The following is a 24,755-nucleotide window of genomic DNA, read 5'->3' on the forward strand; positions in this document are numbered from 1 at the left end:
CTTGCATGTTCCCCCCCCCCCTCCCCTCCCTCCCGAACCCATGAATTCGCCTCTTTATTTCGTTTGTAATCAGAGGCGACTCGGTGAAATTCGCCAAGAAAATAGAGGACCGCCGGAAAAACTTGGAAGCACCAGTAAAAAGTCAAAAAAGAAAGTTGAAAAAGCGTGTGCATGCACCCACGGATGTGCCAGTATAGCGTATTGCATTAGCATATGTATGAAAGAGGTGTGGGCGGGGGTCAGTGGTGAGTGAAACCGTGGCAATGGGTGGGATAGTGAGCGTGGCGTATCATGCTGAGGGGTACAGCTGGCAATTACATGACGAGTGGCAACTGTCGATTCGCCCTCTCGAGACTTGACGTATTATACTGTGTGTGAGACTGAGGGATGTTGTAAACGGAAACACATTGTGTCATCCATGAAATTAACGACCAAATGCATACCCACCCATGCATACTCGCATGATACACTGATTATAAATGATGGGATTCGTACTGCGGATCGTATTAATTACTCTCGATGCGGCTATTGGCAAGCATTAATCAAATTAATCATATACGGAGGGGGGAGGTGGATCGATTATTGATTATATTACAATTTTTTTCGAAGAAATTCAAGCTTCTGCAGGGAGAGAAATATTCACTTGTAATACCACAAGAGCTTCAAAATTATCGGGTATTTTCCGATAGGTTCGTTGCAAACAAACGAAGGAGTCAAGTTTTTCAGGAAAAATCACTCGTGCTTCGCACTCGTGATTTTTTTTTTTTTTATATTCCGGTCCTTTCTGCCCTCTGATTGGCTACACTGCACCGCATTCGCACTCCTATAGAACATAGGAGTAGCATGGGAAACCACAGAAAACCCATACCGGTACAGGCGGTCACTATATTAGCGACCTTCCGCTCGCCGAAGCCTCCGGTTGAAAAACTCGGTTCCACGGGGAATCTAACTCACAACCTTTCGCACACTAGGCTCGCACCTAGCCGCTTCGGCCACCGACGTCGGTTCGTGATTTTTTAACCTGAAAAACTTGACGACTTCGTTTGTATGCAGGGAACCTTGAGGAAAATGCCCGATTAATTTTGAAGCTCGTGTGGTATTCGGGGGATTATTTTTCCAATCCAAATGTCGGGAATATAATTGGACCATGAGACGAAACTCACAATTGAGAAACGAAAATTGTATAATTAACACTCATTTCGAATAAAAATCCTCGGATTAACACAATTGAATTCAATCTGTCAGTTAGACGAGGGGTTAATTCGACTGCATGATGTTTTGTTTTTTATATAGCAACTACCAGAGAAAATTATCAAAAAATTATCAGTTGAAAACCCTGTAGCTTGTACCACGTGATGTCAAATGGGCCAATTATATTGCCCGATATTTGGGTTGGAAAAATAATCAATAAAAATTACCTATCTTTTCCGCAATTCCGGAGCGAAATGTGGTTGTAGGAAATTTTACAGAACCGTCACGGAATTTTTCCGGAGCGTTCCGCAATTTCCATCTGAATCTCTGTGAAAAATTACGATACCGTCATTTTAATTTTCGGAATCGATTCTGTAATCGGTGAGTGAATTGTGAGTTCTGGTTTGTGGAAATTTCGTGAGTTTCATTCGGATCGAATGAATTTTGGTCAAACTCAAATGTGATTTTTATTTGTTTTGTTGTTGTAGGTAAATACACGGAAAAAATATACCTCATTGAGTATGAAATATACTTGAATCAAGACTGAAATATACTTGATTCAAGGATATTTTATATTCAATTCAGTAGCGAAGTGGTAAAACGGTTTAAGTCAACTCATCTCTTAGTTGAGTTTTTGAAGAATATCTCCGAATCTAAAGGAGATAATGAATTTTCCGTAATAACCTTTTTTTAGAGCAAATTGAGTGCTACAAAAAAGGTCTTGACGAAAATTTAGCTATCTCCCTTAGATTGCGAGGTATTCACTCAAAACTGGCCAATAGTCAAAATCGACTTGAATCGCTTTAGCACTTCGCTACTGAATTGGAGGATGGATAGTTCAATTCGAAGGTTATTCTTTTGTATCAGGTCGGTTTATAGCAAGCTCTCTTAAGTGTCCCCATTCCCCATTCGAGTATAAAATATACTTCAATCCTCTTCCCCGGCCCTCATCCTCGAACCCCCAGTTTTTGACCCTTATATTCTCACACTTAGTGTCTGACCCTTATATTACACTTGAGCGCGCTTGGTACAACCCGGGCTGATTTGAAATAATCATCCTCGAATTGAAATGCCATTCCCATTCCCCATTCGAGTATAAAATATACTTGACTCAAGTATACTTTATTCTCGAATCAGGTTTATAAATTTACTAGATTCTTGTATAAAATATAGTCAATTAAAGTTTTTTTTTCCGTGTAGTTTTTTAAGCGTCAACGAATGTTGAATATTTCTGAGGGAAATTTCTCGCACAATTTTGGAGGAATTTCAAAGAATTTCGTCATTGAAAATTCACAATTGTATGGAAATATGAATGAAAACCGTAAATTTCAATTCAATTGTTCCATAAGAAATTGAAAAAAATTCAAGTGAATTCCTGCGAATATATTCTTGTATTATCAATTGCAGTACAAACCCATATCTCAGCAGATAGACTGGAACCGATTCTCTCGACTTCAAAACTTTTCCATCGACATGTCCGACCGGACTGAACCGTCACCCAACAGAAAATGTCCCCATCAATCCGATCACTCGAGAAGAACTCAAAAAAAAACCCAATCATGTGAATTTATGATGCTGAAACTTTTGTTTTCGTTCATCAGCGAAAAAAATTCCTTCTCTTCCATTTGTAATATTTAATCACAAAGAAACGATGGAGAGATCCAGACAATAGACAGTAGAGTAGGAATCCACTTCACCCTCGCCCGCCCCCTCTCCCTTCTCGTCTTAGCAGAGAACATCGGGTAAGAATGAATAGTCTTCTAATGAATCGTTCGAGTGCGAGCATCACCTTATGTATCTCCGTATCTCCCACCCCCATCCCAACCCTCAACGACGAACTCAGCCACTCACACGCCATCAGTGGGGGGAAAGCCTCTGGGTACTAGGTCAATAGGACATTTTCTCCTTTAACTCACTCATAGCACCCGAGGTCGCGTTACCAACTCGATTAATTCCGTGTAATATGTTTAGAAAGAGTCCTAATGACTCTTTTCATCCCGGAACAGGATATTTAAGCGCCAAAAGTTTTTGCGAGATTTATTCTTGCGCCCTATACTGTTGGAAATTTTTTAAAATTTCATGGAAGATGTTATATTAAATCTCATGAGAATGACATTGAATAGGATTTAAGGAAAAAATGGATTTGAAATTTCAAGTCTTAAGTAGAATTCACGGAAACTCATGAATTTGCAGTGCAACATGAATACCCAGAAACAATATGATATAAATTATCAATTTTCCCTGAATTTTCCTGATTTTTCTGAATTTTCACAGAATAATTGAACTGAAAAATGATGTATTTTATTGTTTTCCAGATTATTTAAACAGAAAATCAATGGAATATTTGATTTTTCACTGACAAAATTTCTTGAAATTTTAGTGGAACTTGAACACGATAAAAATTTCCGGAATTTGACACAGAAATTCCAGACGAAAATTTTTAGCAGTGTCTATTTACCATTAAATCAGAATTTTCAGTGGATTGAACATTCAGAAAAATTGTTGCTCAAACTTTCAAATTATTTAATAATTGTCATCATCATGTGGATCTGAAAATTGTAATTCCATACTCCAAAATTCAACGGATTTTTCGATAACAAAATACATAAAAATTCCATGTAAATGAGTGATTGTTTAAAATTTCAAGCTTTTTCATGTAAAATTTTCGGAGTAATTTTTTAATAGTGTAATATCAATAATTTAATACAATAGACAACACGAACTTGATTATCATCAATAATTTGATGCGACAGGCAAAATGAATGTCATGATCATCGATAGTTAAACTTTATGGGCAACATGGACTAGAACATCACCAAAAGCTTAGGCTAACAGACGCTATTGATTAACACTGACTCGGTTTCTGCATCATTCTGATCACTAGGATCATGAAGATTAACATTGTGAATCATCAACAATTCAGTGCAATGCACAACATGAGCACAAAAACAAACTAAGAGATAATTATTGTGTGAGGAATCAATCATTAAACTAATTTTCCATCTGTGCCAAAACACATTAACGTGACGTAGCGTTGATGATAATAATTGACTGAAGACTGTTTTACAGGCCTCAAGACCATCATCAACGCCCTCCTACACAGCTTCAAACAACTCGCCGAAGTTATGACTCTGACCATATTCTGCCTGATGGTCTTTGCTCTATTCGCTCTCCAAGTGTACATGGGAGAACTGAGGAATAAGTGTGTTAAGCAGCAGGAGCCTAATGGGACGCAGGTCGATTGGAGGGAGTAAGTTGAACAAGATTTATTCTACTCATTTTACGGTTATCTAAGTATGATTTAGAATTTCATACAGATGACACTATACATTTAGAAATTATTAAGAGTGCGTCAAAGTTCTTAACGTTTTTTTAGTGATTGATTGTTATGAAACAGAGAATCATCCATCTTACTGAGAATATTTCTCATTTCCGCTGGCCTTCTGTCATCGCGGAGCGAATCATTCGTTTTGCCGTAGATTTCATCAGTTGTCTGGAGTCTACCAAGAGTATTCTTTAGGCACCATGAACCTTAGTTTCCGAACATTTTTTCGAGAAAACGATTTAAAAAACATAACTTTACTTAACACATATATAAATTTAAAAAACATAACTTCCCAGACAGGTAATTGCAAACAATCAAATTAAATGCCAAGATTTTCGGCAAAACTGAAATCTTTCTTGTTACCCAAAAATATGTGCTGACATTCCAACACCCAGTATTCCCCATTCACTTCCGTAATACAAGATATTTTCCATCCACGAAATGAACCAATTTTTCTCGTATCGTCTCCTCTTTACTCGTTATGGAACGCGAAGATACTATAATTTTGGGGGCAATAATCTCCATCTGTTTTGAACAACTTCTGGCTCCCATTTCCCGGAAATGTTGTTATAAAGTACTTTTTCAATGTAACAAGTTTATTCTGTCGTTGTCATAAGCCGTATTGTCGAGTACGAGTGTTTTTACGTTGCGAATTTTTTTGATACCCACCGAAAAGTTCGCTTATTGCGTTCTAGTTTTTGTACTTTCTCTTCGTTTTTGCTGAAGAGGAGTTTTTCCCTCCAGGATCTGTGAATTTATGGCACTTGAGTACATCGATAATGTTTGGCACGCTTTTAGCGATAGTGTCGATGTTTTCGCGAGTCTCAAACTGTTGTATTTGTTTTTTGTTTCTCGTGAATGTTATTAGGTCCATTATCCGAATGAAAGCTTTCGAATACTGGAACACGGGCTTCATGATTCTCCCAAAGAAGAATTATCATTCTTTGCGGGATAATCTCTCTTTTGTCGATCCGATGTAATCCCGAATAAATGAAAAATGAGGGGAGATTCAGGCTAATTGATGCTGTTTATTCGGCTAAAGAGATAAATCTTTTTCGCTCATTAAAATTCTGGTATTGGTAACATAGAGATCTTTTGACCTATAAAATGACATATTTATTTCAATGAAAATGTTTCAATTATAATTATATTTATCTGAATCATCTATTGAAGGCAAATAACTGATTTGGTTGATACAAATAAAATTTCGTTGATTCAAACGAAAATGGAAAATCTTGAAAATATTATTAACAATAAATTAATTGAACCAATACAGCAAACTAAACTCGATCATGTTATGAATTTTGATATCTTCATTCCATCGGAATTCCGTATTACAATGCATCGTAAATAATTCATAAACATGACGGGGTTTTTTGGCCAGTTTACTCAGGTCCAAATGGCACAGGACGTGTGAGAATTGCTTGGGTCACTGCGGCTGATATTCATGAGAATCTCCAGTAAATTTTTCTATCTTACTTTTATCCAACGGTCACCCAGTCGTTTCCGGGTTTCAGCCAACGAGCCATTATCTACGCCAGCCTCTCTGCTTTTCGAATATTAAAACTCTCCCTTAAAGAGGACCTATTGCACTTCTTTGCCATTTTTATCTCGCTCCCACCTCTCTCTTTGCTATTTTTTTCCTCTTTTATTTCTGGAAACCACCGGCGTCCGCGATAATTAGAATCTACAGTGGAAAGAGAGAGAATTAAAAAAAAATGTTTCTCCTTCGTTTAGTTGTGGAATTGGGATTTCTCTGCTGTACAACATTTTTTTATCAACTCTGCTCTTGGGGTCTGTCGGGAGAGGAGATAATATTTTATTCGGGGATGATGTAATTATTCTTTAATTATTCATGGCAACAATATTTATATTTTTTTGCTTTGAGTATAATTTATTTTAAAAAATTGAACTTAATGTCCAAATTTAATTCTTCAATAAGTTTTATTCATTAATTCTTAAGAGAAAATATCAAAACCTACCTGCGTCAACTCACAAGAATATCCCCATTTATCAATTATTTCCCTGCTGTACGTTTTTTGATCAACTTTGGTCTAGGTTTCTGTCGGGAGAAATGATAATTCTTAATCCGAAGATAATTTAATTATTGTTTAATTATTCATAAGAATGGCAGTTTCATTTTCGTCTTTTGATAATACTTCATTGTTTAAAAATCAACCTTAATGTCTAAATTGAATTCTTCAATAAGTCTTATTCATTAATTCTTGAGAGAAAATATCAAAACCTAATTGCGTCAGCGCAAAAGCATATCCCCATTTATCACCTCCCTGCTGTACGTTTTTTTTTTATCAACTTTGGTCTAGGATTCTGTCGGGAGAAACGATAATTCTTGATCCAAACATAATTTAATTATTGCTTAATTATTCACAAGAACGACATTTTCATTCTTGTCCTTTGATGATACTTCATTTTTTAAAAATTGACCTTAATGCCTAAATTGAATTCTTCAATAAGTTTTATTCATTAATTCTTGAGAGAAAATATCAAAATCTAGTTGCTTCAGCCCAATAGCATATCCCCATTTGTCACCTATTTCCCTGCTGTACGTGTTTTTTTAACAACTTTGGTCTAGGGTTCTGTCGGAAGAAACGATAATTTTTAATCCGAAGATGATTTAATTATTGTTTAATTATTCATAAGAGCGACATTTTCATTCTTGTCCTTTGATGATTCTTCTTTTTTTTTAAATTGACCTTAATGCCTAAATTGAATTCTTCAATAAGATTTATTCATTAATTCTTGAGAGAAAATATCAAAACCTAGTTGCGTCAACCCACAAGAGTATCTCCATTTATCAGCTATTTTCCTGTTGTACAACGTTTGTTTTCATCACCTTTGGTCTAGAGTTCTGTCGGGAGAAACGATAATTCTTAATCCGACGATGATTTAATTATTGTTTAATTATTCACAAGAATGACATTTTCATTCTTGTCCTTTGATGATTCTTCTTTTTTTAAAAATTGACCTTAATGCCTAAATTGAATTCTTCAATAAGATTTATTCATTAATTCTTGAGAGAAAATATCAAAACCTAGTTGCGTCAACCCACAAGAGTATCTCCATTTATCAGCTATTTTCCTGTTGTACAACGTTTGTTTTCATCACCTTTGGTCTAGAGTTCTGTCGGGAGAAACGATAATTCTTAATCCGACGATGATTTAATTATTGTTTAATTATTCACAAGAATGACATTTTCATTCTTGTCCTTTGATGATTCTTCTTTTTTTTAAAATTGACCTTAATGCCTAAATTGAATTCTTCAATAAGATTTATTCATTAATTCTTGAGAGAAAATATCAAAACCTAGTTGCGTCAACCCACAAGAGTATCTCCATTTATCAGCTATTTTCCTGTTGTACAACGTTTGTTTTCATCACCTTTGGTCTAGAGTTCTGTCGGGAGAAACGATAATTCTTAATCCGACGATGATTTAATTATTGTTTAATTATTCACAAGAATGACATTTTCATTCTTGTCCTTTGATGATTCTTCTTTTTTTTAAAATTGACCTTAATGCCTAAATTGAATTCTTCAATAAGATTTATTCATTAATTCGTGAGTGAGAATATCAAAACCTGTTTACGTCAACCCAAAAAAATCACCACTGATATCGCTCTCCCTTTCGTCCTGCATTACAGCTGTCACGACAAAATAACTGAACAAAAAGCGGGTGAAAAAACGTCTCCATGTATCAACTGCCGAGAGGATCGACAGAGTCGATATTGGAAACAATCGAGTGATGGGCTTTTCCCGATACGAATTTCACCCCATCAGTACTCGCGACCCACTTGTATTGCTGGCTATCTATAGCTGACAACGAAGAGTCAATTCATCCGATAAACGGTCACCGAGATACTCATTTTATAACTCTGTTAAAGTTTAATGGCATTTATAGAAACTAAAATAGTTCGGGTTAACTGAGCTTTTCATTTTCCTCGGTTGGATATCCTGAAATGAGATATGGCGTTTGTTAGAGCTAGAGCGTAGCTTTATATCAAGTTCAATATTGGCATTTTGTTTTATTGGACCATCAGAAGTCTCATGAAGCATAAAACATAGATAAGGGGGAAGGGATATCATGGAGATGCTTGACACTTGTAAGATCGATTTGTGTTTTCTTTCAACAGGTGGACTTGGAACTCGTCCAATTGGGCCTTCGACGAAGACGAACATCCGATCATATGTGGAAATGTCACTGGTGCCAGGTTTGTAGTTTACCACAATTGATATTGTAACAGGAATGATTGAGTAACACCATCACCCCACACAGAAAAACCGAACCGTAAATTACGGTTTGCTAAGCGTAATTTACACTGAGAGAAAAATTTTCCAATATGTGGACCATATTTACTTGGAAAAGTCAATTATTCTCAATGACTTGAATCTCAGAATGTTTGCGCTCCACGGAACTGGAAAATTCTGGATATAAATAAATTTGTTACGATTCCGAATAAATGACTTTTATGGAAGAGAAATACTCTCATTATTGCGACAAATAAAAAGAACTTCAATTCTAGAGAAGTTCGATTTCTCCCAATCAAATGTGTCTCAAGAAGAGATAACTGGTATTCACTCCGAAATCATGTTTATTTGAAAATTAACAACCAAATGATAGTTGATTCAAATGGAATTCTCTCGATAAAGTTATTTTTTTCAGCCAGCGTACAAAAGTAGAAAAGTATTTCACAGGAGAAAGAATAGCCAAAGTACTTGGATGTCCTTAAACGTAATTTACGTTTAGGTTTTTCTGTGTGACGAAATGAAATCAGTGATTTGAACATGACGCAACATGATTTCATGACTGCAGTTGAGTTCGAATGGTTTGATCAGTTTGTAAGCAATGATTTGAGAGAATGAACTAATTGAAATTACAAGAAATAAAGTTGAATAGATAAGAAGGGTGTAGTGGGGCAAAACGAGAACTAGCCTCTCGAGACATTCCTCAATTGAAACAATGTTTTCGTCCCCCCTCGAAAGTTCCAGAATAACAGAGCAAATTGAAAATTCGCCTTGACAATTGCACGACCTACCGAAAGAAAACTTTCTATGAACCGAGGAATCGTGGGAACCTCGGAAATTAAACAGCAGCATTGAATCTCAGTATCGGAGTTGGTACGTTCTGTTGACTCTTTTTTTATTCCCTCTTATTTTTTTCCTCTATTTTCTTTTTTGTCGGCACACGACCAACTTTGAAGTACTACGGTTCATCGGACCGCAGCTGTTAGCTAAAAGAATGCCTTCCTTCCAACAGCCAGAGGAGTATAACGCTCTAGCGGACCGTGATTGATTCTCATATTTATTGCTAAAGTTTTTCACCGACATGAATAATGGCGGTGGATGGAAACTCAACCATTTAAGAAAGTGAGGGAGCAGAGATTAATACGCGTGTATTTTCAACGCAACATGTTATTAATTTTCAATTATTTTTCAATTACTCCCGAGAAAATGAAAAATACAAAGAAAAATTGTGATCATGAATTTATCGAGTATTCCATATGGATTTTCATGTGTTTTTGAATGGATAATATCAAATCGATATATATTTTGAATGAAAATGTAGCAAGTAACTTCAAAGGATTAAGAGAAAGGAAAAGAAAAGAGGAAAAGTTGTTTTTTTTCACATCTGCGGGGTAGATAATTCTCTAAAATCAAGCAAAAAATCAGAGATCATGCAGATTTTTTGGATGAATGAATCTCCATTCATAAAAATTTTCAATCCCCTGAATTAATTAATTATTCAACCTCATGAATTTGTTTAAACAAACAAATAATTGAGCAATATTTTTAAAAAATTAGCAAAATATATTTTCCCAACGTATGCCATAATTTACGATTGTCTAATCCCCAGGGGCAAATTTTCACTTGACTAGATAATTACAATGATTTCAAACCTAATCTTCAAATCGCGTCTCACCACTGGAAAATTACCCATTCGTCTGTGTCCTCCATCGCTAAAATGAGAAAATAATAGGGAAATGACCTCTCGACCCTTATCCATGACCTGACCTATAATTATCCACCCCCCAAGAAATTCTGTTCCCTTTCATAGCCAACGGAGTGTGAGAACAGCCTTCCTCGTTATTCGCTACCGCATACTTGGGAATCAAGTACATTTTGTCATTAACTTTTTTTATCCCATCCCTGGAATATCCAACTCCAAAGTTAGATTATTGATCGATCGAAATCGAAATATTGGGAATATTTTAATAATCATAATCTTGAAGGTGGAGTGAGTTTGATACGGATAGCCAAATTTTAAACAGAAAAAAACCCGGTTTTTACTTTCATTTGGATGGAATTTTGTTCCTTCTATCTTCGGTTTTCTATCTGTGGACCGAGTATTTTTTATGACAAACAACTCACAGCGGATATTTACATGAGCACAACGCATGTGAGCTTCTACCAAAGTGTTATAGTTTACGTTTGTTAATTGATTCGTACATTAATTTGTTCATAATATTTTCTGTTTGATAAACAATAAACAAAATGAGTTGAAAATGTTATTAATTGTTGTTTGGATAAGGAAATACGTGGAAAGGTTCGATGGAATCGCGAATGAAAAAGTTCACAACTATTTTATCGCGGCCCGCATTTCATTTTGCCCCGATCTTTCCTATCAAATGAAGTTCCATCAAGTTCGAAAAAAAAATGTATTTATTTCAACAAAAAAAATTCTCTCAACATCAGAAAAATCTCCATTTATTATTATAGAAGAATTTCTTTGCATCAAATAAAGATTCATTAATCGGAAAAAAATAGTTTATTTAATGTAAACAGAACCTCGAATGAAGAAAAATGTTCAATTTAAATAAAAACGTCATTCCGTGCTATTTAAATAAACTCATTTATTTCATTCAAATAAACTTTCCTTGATTCAAATAAATCATTTCTCTCATGCTCTGATAAATTATGTTCCAGACACTGCAATGAGAGCTACACGTGCCTTTGCGTAGGTCCCAATCCAAATCACGGCTACACGAACTTCGACAATTTTCTGTGGTCAATGCTCACCACTTTTCAGCTGATTACCCTGGACTACTGGGAGGATGTCTATAACAAGGTCAGTAACATTGACACGAAGTGTGACAAGCGAATCTCCCTCCTTACTGAAGGCTAATGTCTGAAAACAGACACTTTTCCAGATATTCATCAGTCACTAAGAAGTGTCTGGGTCAGGCAAGAAATATAATTTCCAATGATGATTGCTACAGTTCCTTCATCAATTAGCCAATCTATTAATTTATCCAGATAGTACTCTCTTTAGCAAAAATAAAAAATAGACTTTTGTCACCATTTTTTATGGTGATATGACTAAAGAACACAAGCATAATTCAGTAGCGAAGTGGTCAAACGGTTAAGTCAATTTAGTCTTCAGTTGAGTTTTCCAGAAATATTTCCGAATTTAGTGGACATAGCGAAATTTTCATTATAACCTTTTTTGTAGAGCGAATTGAGTGCTACTAAAAAGGTTATGAGAAAAACTTTGCTATCTCCCTTAGATTTCGAGATATTCATTGAAAACTAGCCAATATTCAAAATTGACTTGAACCGTGTGACCACTTCGCTACTGAATTCGTCACAAGGAGAATTCAACACAGTCCCACCAGTTCCCAATGGGTCGGGACTAGGTTGCCAGTTTGTGAATTTAACCTCTTTGGTACACCACATATAGTGATATGGATAACCAGGTAGATGACCGGGACCTCCCATTTTCACCACCTTCCTTCTAAAGGCAATTAATTGTTAAAAAATTCAATTAAATATAGTTTCTTCTATAAATTCATGAGCATGGTATGCCAATTAAATTTGACCCCCTACCAGCTCTTGGCGTTAGCCAGGATCTACGACGAGGACGTGGCTAGCATAGGATACCAAAAAAGACCCCAATATATTTTTCTGTGTTGACTTTGACTTTTGTTATTATTGGACTGTGTTATTTAGTCAGGCCACCAGTTATTATTGCATTGAGCAATCATCAGTGAAGCCGTTACCAAAAAGCGAATTACAACTGCCGTCATCTCAATAACGAGCTCATACATATACATGTCTCCCCAGCCCGCAGATTTACCAACGAATAAAATAGATATTGATCGCTCAATGGTGAATGCGGGTGTAAACTGATATCGCTTAATTGACAAAACAGGTGTTGTCAGCGTGTGGGCCTATCAGCGTTACGTTCTTCACGGTGGTCGTGTTCTTTGGATCGTTCTATCTCATCAATCTGATGCTCGCTGTTGTGGCATTGAGCTACGAGGAAGAGGCTGAGATTACAAACGAGGTAAAATAATTGAATTGCCGAGTCATTATTGCTGGGAAACCAAGGGGATCAGAGGGTTTCCCCTAGTATCTTAATTGGAGGATAATTGATTATAACGTTTTTGAGGAGATTTATTCGGGTGAGATGGTGGTGGTGGGAATGGCAGTTACGGAGGGACTACTCACTCCCTGATTGAGTGACACCGTGATTTCGAAATTAAGTCTACTTTACGTGATTTCAGGGCCGATTTCGGTGATTTCGGGAGAAAATTAAATCCATGATTTAAACTCGAAGGGGTCGACTCTAAATTCGGACTGAAAAGGCTCTTGACTCTGTTCTGAGTCCAATAGTGTCTCCAACTCTAGACTGATATTAAAGGGGCCCCTAACTCTAGAGTGCAATTGTACCAAGTGACGTGATACTGTCTAAATTTTGCTTCTTTTCTATTCTTCAATAATCCCGTTTTCGAAAAAAAATCTGGAATCAAACTCCGAAATTAGGCAACAGTTCAGTCATTCAATCCGCGCTCACACAACACTTTGCTCACAACAAATCTCCGCAAAAATCTTTGACAACTATTTTTTTCGACTCACACAGGAACGAAAAAAAGATCTAACTGATCACCGCGAAGACTCGACGTTTAGTTTTGACCCCACGAAAATCAACATCAAGACGTTAACGAAGGAGAAGCAGAAAAAAATTGACGCAAGAAAGGGGGTTCTGCTCAGCAGTTACACGAGAAAGAAAACAAGAAGAAGAAAACGCGGAAGAAGCACGGCTGGACAGGAGAAGAATGGTGGTGCCAGGAGCAGGTCACAAACAAATAAACGGGATCAGTAGGATCATCCTCATATTTTGTTTATTTGTCATTATTATTATTCGCACATACCTTTTTATTCTGGCACTCGATGTTAGAGGTAGACCCCGTAAATTAATTTCACATGCGTCCAGAGAGAAGCCGGATTAGATATCAATGCTCACCAATCAAATAGATTTGGAAGGTCCGTAGTGTGGTCAGTTGTACAATATAATTACACTCAAAATATACAATCTCGTCGCCGTATAGCCAAAGGAGCATATATTTTCTTTAATCGTAAAATTGAATTGACCGACTTTTTTCAACGATTTTCACCAATTAATTTTGATAATGACAAATGGGCGTATCTCCAGGACATACGCCCCGTTCCTTTCAGTCTCTTGATTGATATCCTAGTTCACTTGGAGCATAAACAATGACGAAGGGGCGTGACTCTCAAGTGTAGGTTCTTGGTTTTTCTGCTAGCTGTAATTTATTCCACGATTACACTAAGGATAACGAATATTCCCTCATTTTCTCGAGCATTTCTATAATTAATCAAAAGTAGACAGAGAGTACGGCCAAATGAACCAGGAAGACAAAATGGCCTGCTTTTCCAAGACTAATGACTGATAATGGCAAAGAGACGTAAGTGTAGAGTTACGCCCGTTTGTCGTTGAAAAATGGTAATTACGCCCCTTTGGCTGTACGGCGACGGTTTAGTCGCTATTCACTGTTCTTGTTCGTTATTGCAAGTCGCCGCTTGAAAATCATTCCTCTAAAAATTTCCCGTAAAAAAATGAAAATTCATTATCTTACACATTTGGAATACAATCATCTCCAATTGGCGATTTTTCATCTCAAGCAAGTAATGTTTAACAGTTTTTCACATCATGAAGATTTCAAAATAAAACTTCCGCGCTAATCCATCTATTCACAGCGAACAATGTGAAAAATTGAAGCTAATAATCTTTCTGGGCGCATAAAAGTAATCGTTAAAGACCGCGAATTTACTGCTGCCGATTGAATTGAATCTTCAATCAATAGGTCAGTGACACCGAGTCCAAGTCCAAGCCCGAGGCATTCAAATGCTCGGCCCTCAAATCTTCCACTCCAAGTGGCCCCAAAACCACCTGATCCAATCCATCGACTTGCTCCTCATCGAAACATGCTACACTCGAGACAAGCAAGCAACAACAGCAATCAACAGTCATCATTGGATGATTCCGGGGTTGTTGATGATCATGATGGGGATGATGTTACATCCGCCGAGGAACATGAGAGGCGAGAGCACAGAGTAGAGAGAACAGAGCGCCTACAGACACAACAAGTAACTGGAATTGCTGAACGCACTCTACCACCACTAGCGCCTGTTACTGTGTCTGTTAGAAGTAGGAGTAGGGAGATCAGGGTACTAAAATGCAATGGAGTTAAAACAAAAAAGCAGTTGTATACTTTACCACCCGAGTATCTTTCACACATTGTTGTTCTTGGTAAGTTCAATGTTTATTGAGGATGTTTTGACACTTGTTGGCAAGTTAGCTGGGAGAATAAGTGGAAATATTTGGAGTGCTCTGCGAAAATGTTAGTTCATTTGTTATTCCATTTTCATTGCAACTGAACAATCGACTTTTTTGATACTTCTAATTACGAAAATCTTGAAAAGATTACGTCGTTTACGTCAAATCTCAAATTTGATAACTAACAATGTTAGAGTGGATCAATATCACTCCGAGATTCTCTTTAATTTTATTCTAAATCATTGCAAATCATTCTCCATAATACACATCTCATTCAAGATGATCTTCCCGATCGAAACTGTGACAAATGTATCCAATGTTGTGTGGACTACGAGGGCTGGCTTCGCTTCCAAAACTGTCTCTACAAGGTGAGCCTCAAAGATCCAGTAAAACTGATTGAAAACCTTTTTTGTAGAGAAATTTCCTTGGGTACAAGAAAGGTCTCGAGATGTCTTGTTCCTCTATTCAATCACATTTGCAAAATAATCTGTAGAGAATTGTAAAACCACTTAAACCCAATATCTCCACCACCAGGTGGTTCGAGATCCTCTCTTCGAGCTGACGATCACCCTCTGCATTGTCCTGAACACCGGCTTCCTCGCCCTGGAGCACCACGGAATGTCCGAATCTGTCCGCCAAGCCTTGAACATCGGTAACAAAGTCTTCACCAGCATCTTCACTTTCGAGTGCTTCCTGAAGCTCCTCGCCCTCAGCAAGGATTTCTTCAAAAACGGCTGGAACAACTTCGATCTGATTATCGTCTCTGCCTCCCTGATCGATCTGGCCTTCGAGCTCGTCGACGGTCTCTCAGTCCTCCGAGGATTGCGTCTCCTACGTGTCCTCAAGCTCGCCCAATCTTGGACGACAATGAAAGTCCTCCTCAGCATCATCATCTCCAGTATCGAAGCGTTAGGAAATCTGACCCTCGTTCTCGTAATTGTCATCTACATATTTGCCGTGATTGGCATGCAACTCTTCAGTAAAGACTACACAGCTGACAAATTTTTCCCCGATCCAGTCCCTCGCTGGAACTTCAATGACTTCTTCCACTCATTCATGATGATATTCCGAATTCTTTGCGGTGAGTATCATCATACAACAAATGAAACAGGCCACCCAAATTTCGGTAATCGGAGCCTAGTAGAAGGAAGTCAGAAACTTGAAGAAACAGAAATATGACAAGATGTAATCGGTCAGTAATGGATGTCTGATAGAGGAAACATAGGAGACAGATCAGAGTTGCCAACCCGTGGCGCTCGCCTCATGGTCCGGGGTAGGAAAAATTCTATTTAAGGAGAAATACCGGGAAATGCAAAAGTTTTGTACCATAAACTTTTTTGCATCACAAACTTTTGTAGCATAAACTTTTAAACGTAAATAGCAATATAATCTCATTTAGTCATCTCAAAAATAGCAGCATCTCCGTTAGCTTCTCTCTCCTGGTCATTTGTTGTACTCCCGATTTTCTATGGCTTTTCATACAGCGAGTCTTTAGTCATTCTTGACAACATTTCTCTGTCGCCTCCTGCCTCCAATATCCAGTGGTAAAGAGAGAGGAGAGAGATATGAGAGAGGACCGAAAACCCCGGGCGGTAAAAAGGCCCTAAAAACCCCTCGAAGCCCCGGACCAAATTTAATTCCCATAAAGCAACTCAGCTAAATCCTTTCCGCTCCTGCTGGCTCCTACCGAATGGCTCTGGCTGTTTGGGACAAAGGTTTATGTATAGATACCATGATAATAGCATGGTTGGCAACTCTGAGATGAACACCTTATGTTCTCTCCTACCTAGTCTTCATATGGCTTCCGTATTCCCTCAGTTCCAAAAATAAAGCAATTGATCTTTGTTGAATAAGTCTTTAAACTCTAGGTGAGTGGATCGAGCCCCTCTGGGACTGCATGAGAGCCGAAAAGTATGAAGGGCCTGAAACGTGCTTCGCAATATTCCTACCAGCCCTAGTAATGGGTAACTTTATGGTGCTCAATCTCTTCTTGGCCTTGTTGCTCAACAGCTTCAACTCAGAAGAGCTCAAGCAGAAGAAGCAAGAAGTTGGGGAAGACTCAAAACTAGCCAAATCATTCGATCGAATAAGATCAATAGTTCGTAAGAAGAGATACAGAAAGGAGAATTCGGAGAATAAGAAAAATATGAGACTTGAGCAGATTGTGAGGGAGGTGATGGACAAGTCTGATAAGGAGAAGTACGCGATACAGGAGACTGTGTTGACTCTACCAAAAGAGAATATCTATAATCGATCGTACCAGGAGAGTCTGAATCAACCAGTGTTCACGTATGAACCGATTTACCGACAAGCTACGGTTACGACTTATAGCCAGAGCAGTCAGGAGACTGTGAGGAGATTGGATGACACCAAGGCAGATAGTTGTGAGACTAATGCTGATGAGAATATAGAGATGGAGGTGCTCAAGGAGCAGACGATCATGCTGCCTGAGGCGACGGAGAAGCAGCCAGTTCTTCAGGAGATGACGACACCTCAGAAGAAGGACAACAATCGGTTAGATAAGAGACCCTGGCACGCGTTGGTCAGCTACGTCGATGAGTTGACAGTTGGTGGTAGAAGAGACAGTAAGGGAAGGTATATCGATGGTTTGGGATCTTTTCCTGGTTTCGGGAGAAATAAACGTGATAAAGTACCTCAGGACTGCTTTCCACAGCACTGCTATCAAAAGTAAGTGTTTTTCACTGTTTTATGAAGATACGTATTTTTACCTCGTTTTCTGGGGGAGATTCAAATGGGGGAGGAGGAAGTTTTAATGCGAAAAATATAGCGGTGGGAAAGAGTCAAATGCTAGCTTGGGGCTTTAATTTTACGCGTTGTTAGATTTTCTGTATCTGAAAGAAAATTACTATTTAAATTCGCGATGAGGTATTTGGGTCAGTGAAGAATTGTAGAGGGATTTTGATTTTGAGTTCGAGGAGATTGATTTTTGGAGGATTGAAGGCGATCCAAGTCACTCGCGAATGGAGAATTTTTTATTCGAAATATTGTTCTTGCACTGATTGTGAGTGAAAAAATTTGCTCTGCCGAAAAATATGTTCCACGTGAGAATATTTGGTGGAGTGGAACAAATTTAGATTTATGCCATAGAAAGAATATATTGACGAGGACAGAACATTTTTTTGCCAAAAAAATTGTCCCTTCGAAATTATTTAGTTATGCCAATAACAGTTCCAAATCGGAACCTCATATAATTCTCTGGAGAACGACTGTATTTACCCAAAGGACATATAAATGTCTCACGAGAACAGTTACTGCAACGAAAATTATCATGTTTCGGTAGAAATTTACTTTTTTGTCCGCAAGTAAATTGATTCAATACGACAAAAGATCCTTCAGGGGAACATATAATTGTTCGACAGAACCAATTTTTTCTCTCAGTGTGTAATAGCGTTGCAAAAAAAGCTTACCGGATTTGAGTCTTTACGGAAGGCCTCTCTGCAAGGAGTCCCTTTTTTTTAGACAATCTCCGTTCCAGTCTTTTTTCCTCGGATTTTCCCAGCGAATGCTTGCCTTACGGTTACCCATGCACTTAGTGACCGCGTTCCATGCTACTTAGCTTTTTCAGCGCAAGCCCGTCTGCCTTGGCAATGGGCTAGCCCTGATGGACGTAATAGTGCATTATTCATGAAGGGAGCAAAACAGGTCATTCGAGACAAGTGGGTTATATTCGCGCCCACATACATACCTCGCACAGCTAATGTAACACACAATGTTTGGATCTCCTTATTGGAAATGGGATATTTCGAATAACCGGACCGGTACATAAGTGAAAAAGAAATTTTCTTATTCTCACTCTTTACTTAATACGTGATTTCTAAATGTGTATAAAATTGTGTGTCGATCGATTCAATCCATCCTGGTACCTCCATGGAAAAATATATTTAAAAAAATATATAATATAGGCCAATTTAATATATTGTTCGAATATAAAATATATATGAAACATATATAAATTTATATCTTATATTGTAGCATCTCGCTACATACCACGTGGACACTGATTGAGGACGAGCACAGACATTCGCTATCTCTCTCGCACCTTCAGTGTCATGCGTATCTTTTCCTATTCACCATTTAATGCGAATATAATTCACTACAATTCGCATCAGACACTCGATCGGGTCACTTTATACAGAACAACATCAGCACCTTGTTTACAAATTTCAGGCAAATATAGAATAGAAATTCGGCAATTTTTTTAAAGGCCTTTTGAGTTCCCTTTTCGGGTCTCATTTCAGCACTCTATCCAACCCTATCCATGCGGCTGTGGATTCTACACTGTACCGCATTCGCCCTCCTATGGAACATAGGAGTAGCATGGGAAACCACAGGAAATCTATGCCGGTACAGGCGGTTACTATATTAGCGACCTCCCGCTCGTCGGAGCCTTCCGTCGAAAAATTCGGTTCGATGGGGAATCGAACTCACAACCTTTCGCGCACTAGACTTGCATCTAGCCCACTCGGCCACTGACGTCGGTTAAATTGGAAATTCAATAGTACAAAAATTACTAAATTCCGGTAATAGACTTCCAAATGGTAAACATTAAAATTTTCAAATACTTCAGCCAATTACATTGCGATTGACTACCGCCATGATTGGAAACGATGACATAGTTGTGGATGGGACTTGATGGGTTTGTTAATATCGCTCATGTTGATAAAACTTTCAGTTCATGGCTGCAATAAACATTACTCAAACTATCGCACATAATGGTGTTCCAATTATCTCCCATAATGCCGCTAAAATCGTCGCAGTAAATATCGCCATCATTGTCGTACCATCACCATTTTTAATCATGGCGGCATGGCGGGAGACTGCCACGACGTGATTGGGTAAATCATTGAAAAATTCAAACGCTCACAATTCAAAAATTTACTATCGTAATTCCATCATTTTTATCCCTTTGAATTACTGTTTCCCATTCTATATTTCCTCAGAATTTGTAAACAAGATGCTGACATCACCATGTATACTTTTCACTCTTGTATCATATTAGCGTAGCAATAAATTGCAATTATTTAATTTAGTTCAATTACACTAAACAAAATAAAAGAAAACTTGGATCTCCTTCATTCCAACTCTGACGGATCGATCGGTTACTATCGAGTTTGGATATTGACCGATTACTGACGGAGCGACTATCGACCATCTGACAATCGACCAACTGTCCAATAACCAACCAGCAATCAGTTGATGGCCGATCGATCATTAGTCGATCGATGATTGATCAATCATTGATCAATCAATAGATCATTGCCCGGATAAACGAGTCAATCCAGCACATGACGTAATATTACTGATAACAATTGATTACTAATTCCTGAAATTGCAAAAGAAAGAAATGGATTTTATTCAACAGTGTTGGAGGATTAGGTAATAAATTTTTTATGAATGAAAAACTAATTACCTTCATTAATAGATGCAGCTGTATAAATCAATGTATCGCAACTGATCTGGGTAGAAAATGGATAAAAGTACGAACAGCTGTACTCTCTGTCGTCGATACACCAGCATTTGAATGGATGATTCTCGTATTTATATTTTCATCATCCGTAACACTTTGTTTTGAGGATATTTATCTCGATGACAATCCATTTCTCAAGAATATATTGTACTGGACGAATCTCGCATTCTGCGCATTATTCAGCGTTGAGATGCTGCTCAAGTGGCTTGCCCTTGGATTTTGTAAATACTTCACCAGTTTCTGGACAATTCTGGATTTTATAATTGTTTTCGTAAGTTATTATCTCGTATTGCTAAAGTTTTACTGATTTCATTATCACATGACACTAATTATTACTCTGAATACTTTTATTTTAATAATGTTTCACTCGATTTTCTATTTATCACAAACAAGGACACTGCTATTTGATTATTCAACTGTTCTTCGTTGAAATTTTAATTTCATTGTTATCAATGTACGATCAATGGTCGCATGTTATTCGAAGTCATTTATTAATTAGTCATGCAGCTTTATAATTAAATGTAAGTGTCTAGCTGAGAGATCATAGAGATGTGTCGTAAGTGTTCATTATGGAAAGGAATCACACGATTTTATTCATTATTTCGGTTGCGAAGGGGTGAAATGGTTCATGTGGATGTGTTTACTTATGCGTAATTAAGAATTCCGAGACATTTTTCTAGCTGAGAAAAATGAAACTACATTTTTTCCTCCCGAATGGAAGATTTGTAATCGCTCAAATTTAAGTCATCAATTTTTTTTTATTTGACATGTTTTTTTTTCTCTTCATTTTTTTTCGACATTTTCTTCGAAGGGATCCATCGAATTTCGTCATTTTTTTCATGAATATAGACTTTAATACGTTCTATTCATTGACACCAATTAGCATTCCATTTTTCATACAGATTCGAAAAAATTGATATTTTTCCAAAAATCAATATAATTCGAAAAATTAATAACAATATAGAAAATCGTTTTTTCATGATTAGGACTTGAAAAATATATTTCAATGTCTCTTTAATCAAGTTGAAAAATGGTGAGAACAGCATCATTGCACCTAAACAAAATCTCTATCTCTATTAAACGCAGGTACCAGTCTATTATATTGAATACTTATTCAGGTTGATTAATGGTCCCGACTAAATTCTGACAGAACCTGAGTTGAACTCTAGCTAAACTCTGATTAAACTTTGATTGAACCTTGATTAAACCCGGACTGAAAACGAATTCGAGTCTTGATAGGGTCTGAACATAGAATTATTTGACAGAACGAAATAATAAGCAAAATTTTAATAACATTTCAATTGATTACAGTACTATGACATGAAAAAATAGAATAAGAAAATAGCGAAATAAGAATAAAAAAAAAACTGTTGGGAAACAAATTGCTAATTTAGTAACAACAGTTTTTATAGTCATTTATAAAAAAAATGCAATTGTCCACTTAACACTGATTATTAAAAATCAGTGCGACGGTTCATTCCTTATTTAATTTGACTGAAAAAAATTGAGACATCGAGAATGACACAATTATTGTTCACGCGTAATGTGCAAAATTTCTTTTCAATTTTGTATGAAATTGTTGGTGTATTTTTCCACAATAATTTACGTGAGATTTTCCTGTTGATGTGATGAAAAATTTTTATTCTCTTTTCAACATGAACCATTTCACCGCTTCACTCTCAATTATGTAACACAAATCTTGGTGAATGTTTCGTTCCATGCGTGTTTCTCCATATTTGTGTGGCTTCGTGGGACCCAGGTACGTCGATATTATACGAATCCTGTCCCGCATCGTCCCATTTTCCATGATTAAAGTTGAAATGTTTCGATGCTCTTTTCAGTTCAATTCGTTGAACATCAATAGACTCATTGTTCTTCCATTCGCTATCTATTTGTTGATGTTTACATTTGTAAATTTCGAATTTTTCGTACAATTTTATGATTTATTCATTCGTTGATTAATCAACTCTGTTTTAATGTCGTGAAGTGCACATGAGTCCTCAATTTTCATGAAGATTATCGTGAAATTATCTAGGGAGTGAACAATTTGAGATGATTTTTCCAAAATTATCTTGATATTTTTCTAAATCATAGATATTTACATAATAATTTGAGAATTAATTTTAAAAATTATCTCATTTTGTCACTTCTCTCCAGAATCGATTGATCCTATGAACCATGAAGAAATTTTATAGAAAACCTAGACTCAGACAAAAAATTCCAATATCTGAAACATATTTACTTGAGACGAGTAATTTTTCTTCAATCGCATAACTCTCCCACAAGGAGAGAAATGTTCAGTAAAAATTACGGAACTCACAATTCACTCACCGATTACGGAATCGACTCAGAAAATTTGAGTGACGGTATCGTAATTTTTCACAAGAGATTCAGAGAAAAATTAAGGAACGCTGCGGAAAAATTCCGTGACAGTTCCGTAAAATTTCCTACAACCACATTTCGCTCCGGAATTACAGAAAAGATACGTCATTTTTACTGAATATTTCTCGCCGTGTAGGCATCTCAACTCACGTGACTCGAGAAAGGTCTCATGCTTTAAAATATTTTTGTACTCAAGTATGACTTTGTCGCAAATGAACTCCCTCAAATCGCGTGGAAGAATCGTCAATCTTCAAGTATTTATTGTTTTCATGATTTTCTTATGCACTTCCAATGTTTCAATATGTAATATATTCATGATGCAACGCGGAACGATAGTAATAAATGAAAATTTATTCAAGTTCCGTCAAGCGCTACCAATCTGAAACTGAAATTTTTTTACTTCTCTCAAGTAAATATGGTCTTCATGTTAGTAAATTTTTTTCTCAGTGCAGCGCATTTGCTAGACAATTCTATTGGATTTCTATTGAACTTTCTATTAGTTTTTGGCCGGTTCTATTGAAATGTTCAACAGAATTCGATTTTTCAGTACAACTTATATTGTTGCGATATATTCTATAGAACCACCTCGACTCAAATTTTCCCAGTTTTTAATACGTTTTTTTACGTTTAATTTTCTTGATGAAATGAAACGAAAACTTAAAAAAGTCGAGCCCAGGAAATTCTATAGAAAATACTTCAATATAATAATAAGTTGTACCGAAAAAGCGAATTCTATTGACTTTTTCTACGAAATATTTTCCATTGAATACTTCAACAGAAGTCGACCAAAACTAATAGCGAGTTCAATAGAAAACCAATAGAATTGCCTAGAAAATTCTCTGGGTTTGTCTACGAAACTTTTTCGTGCGTGTTTCGGAGGCTTTTGTATTCACTTCACCAACATCTCATTTTGAATGCCGAAATGACGCATTGTTAGAGTGTGTCACTGTTGCTATCAGAGCCAAACGTGTTGCTGAGTAGTGGAATGAGTTATCGAACGTAACCAGTAATTGAAGCGGAGTTCAAGCTGTTTTTAAGGGTGATTGATTTTCCAACAGGTATCCATGTTTAGCCTTTTGATAGAAGAAAATGAAAACCTCAAAGTGCTGAGATCGTTGAGAACTCTTCGGGCACTGAGACCACTCAGGGCAATCTCGAGATGGCAAGGCATGAGGGTAAGATTCTACTAACAAGTGGTTTTAATATTATATTAGTCGTGAAGGAAAAAATTAACTTCAAGACACCATTTTTTGTGATCCAATAAATACGAAAGCTCTTGATTTCTTTCATAAAATATTCCAATGTGTTTTTTCAAGTGAGAGAAAAATTAGCGTTGGAGGCCCGGCTCTATTATCTGCCGGGCGTTATATAAATTGATTTTTTGCTCGATTTCACAGATAAAAAAATTCAACAGAAAACCTAGCGAATTCGCTAGAACATTTTATTCAAATTCTATTGAAAAATTCTATTTGTATTTTGCACTGATTGTATTGGACATTTAGCAAGAAAAAGTCAATAGATTTCGAATTTCTGTTTGAATTTTTCTCTTAGATTTATTCTATTAGAATTATTGGGCAAAAATGCTCATTGAAATTTTTTTTAATATTTTTCAGAATTTTTATATCACACTTTTAAGATGAATTACTAATCAGTTACGCCAATCTCCTCCATTGACAATTGTGTTGGCGATAATGTCGCCGGGCCTGAAATGAAAAATAAAGTGTTGCATCAGAATTCCCTGATGATTGCGTTACGATTTTCCCATGAATTTCCAT

At 36.8% G+C, this 24,755-nt stretch overlaps 1 protein-coding gene across 1 annotated transcript in view; it reads left to right on the top strand.

Moving 5' to 3' along the window:
* The window catches only part of LOC107041793 (sodium channel protein 60E), a 61,242-nt gene that overhangs the window by 14,086 nt on the left and 22,401 nt on the right, over positions 1-24,755 (top strand). Inside the window, exons 3-13 of the mRNA XM_015262541.1 lie at positions 4,261-4,441; positions 8,665-8,742; positions 11,456-11,597; positions 12,681-12,815; positions 13,392-13,606; positions 14,638-15,083; positions 15,390-15,478; positions 15,645-16,191; positions 16,979-17,798; positions 20,554-20,869; positions 24,039-24,155. Of these exons, the coding sequence (XP_015118027.1) occupies positions 4,261-4,441; positions 8,665-8,742; positions 11,456-11,597; positions 12,681-12,815; positions 13,392-13,606; positions 14,638-15,083; positions 15,390-15,478; positions 15,645-16,191; positions 16,979-17,798; positions 20,554-20,869; positions 24,039-24,155 (3,086 nt within the window). The remainder of the gene's footprint in view (positions 1-4,260; positions 4,442-8,664; positions 8,743-11,455; positions 11,598-12,680; positions 12,816-13,391; positions 13,607-14,637; positions 15,084-15,389; positions 15,479-15,644; positions 16,192-16,978; positions 17,799-20,553; positions 20,870-24,038; positions 24,156-24,755) is intronic.

Source organism: Diachasma alloeum, unplaced genomic scaffold (assembly GCF_001412515.2).
Source record: "Diachasma alloeum isolate Michigan unplaced genomic scaffold, Dall2.0 Dall_scaffold_00379, whole genome shotgun sequence".
Lineage (NCBI taxonomy): Eukaryota > Metazoa > Arthropoda > Insecta > Hymenoptera > Braconidae > Diachasma > Diachasma alloeum.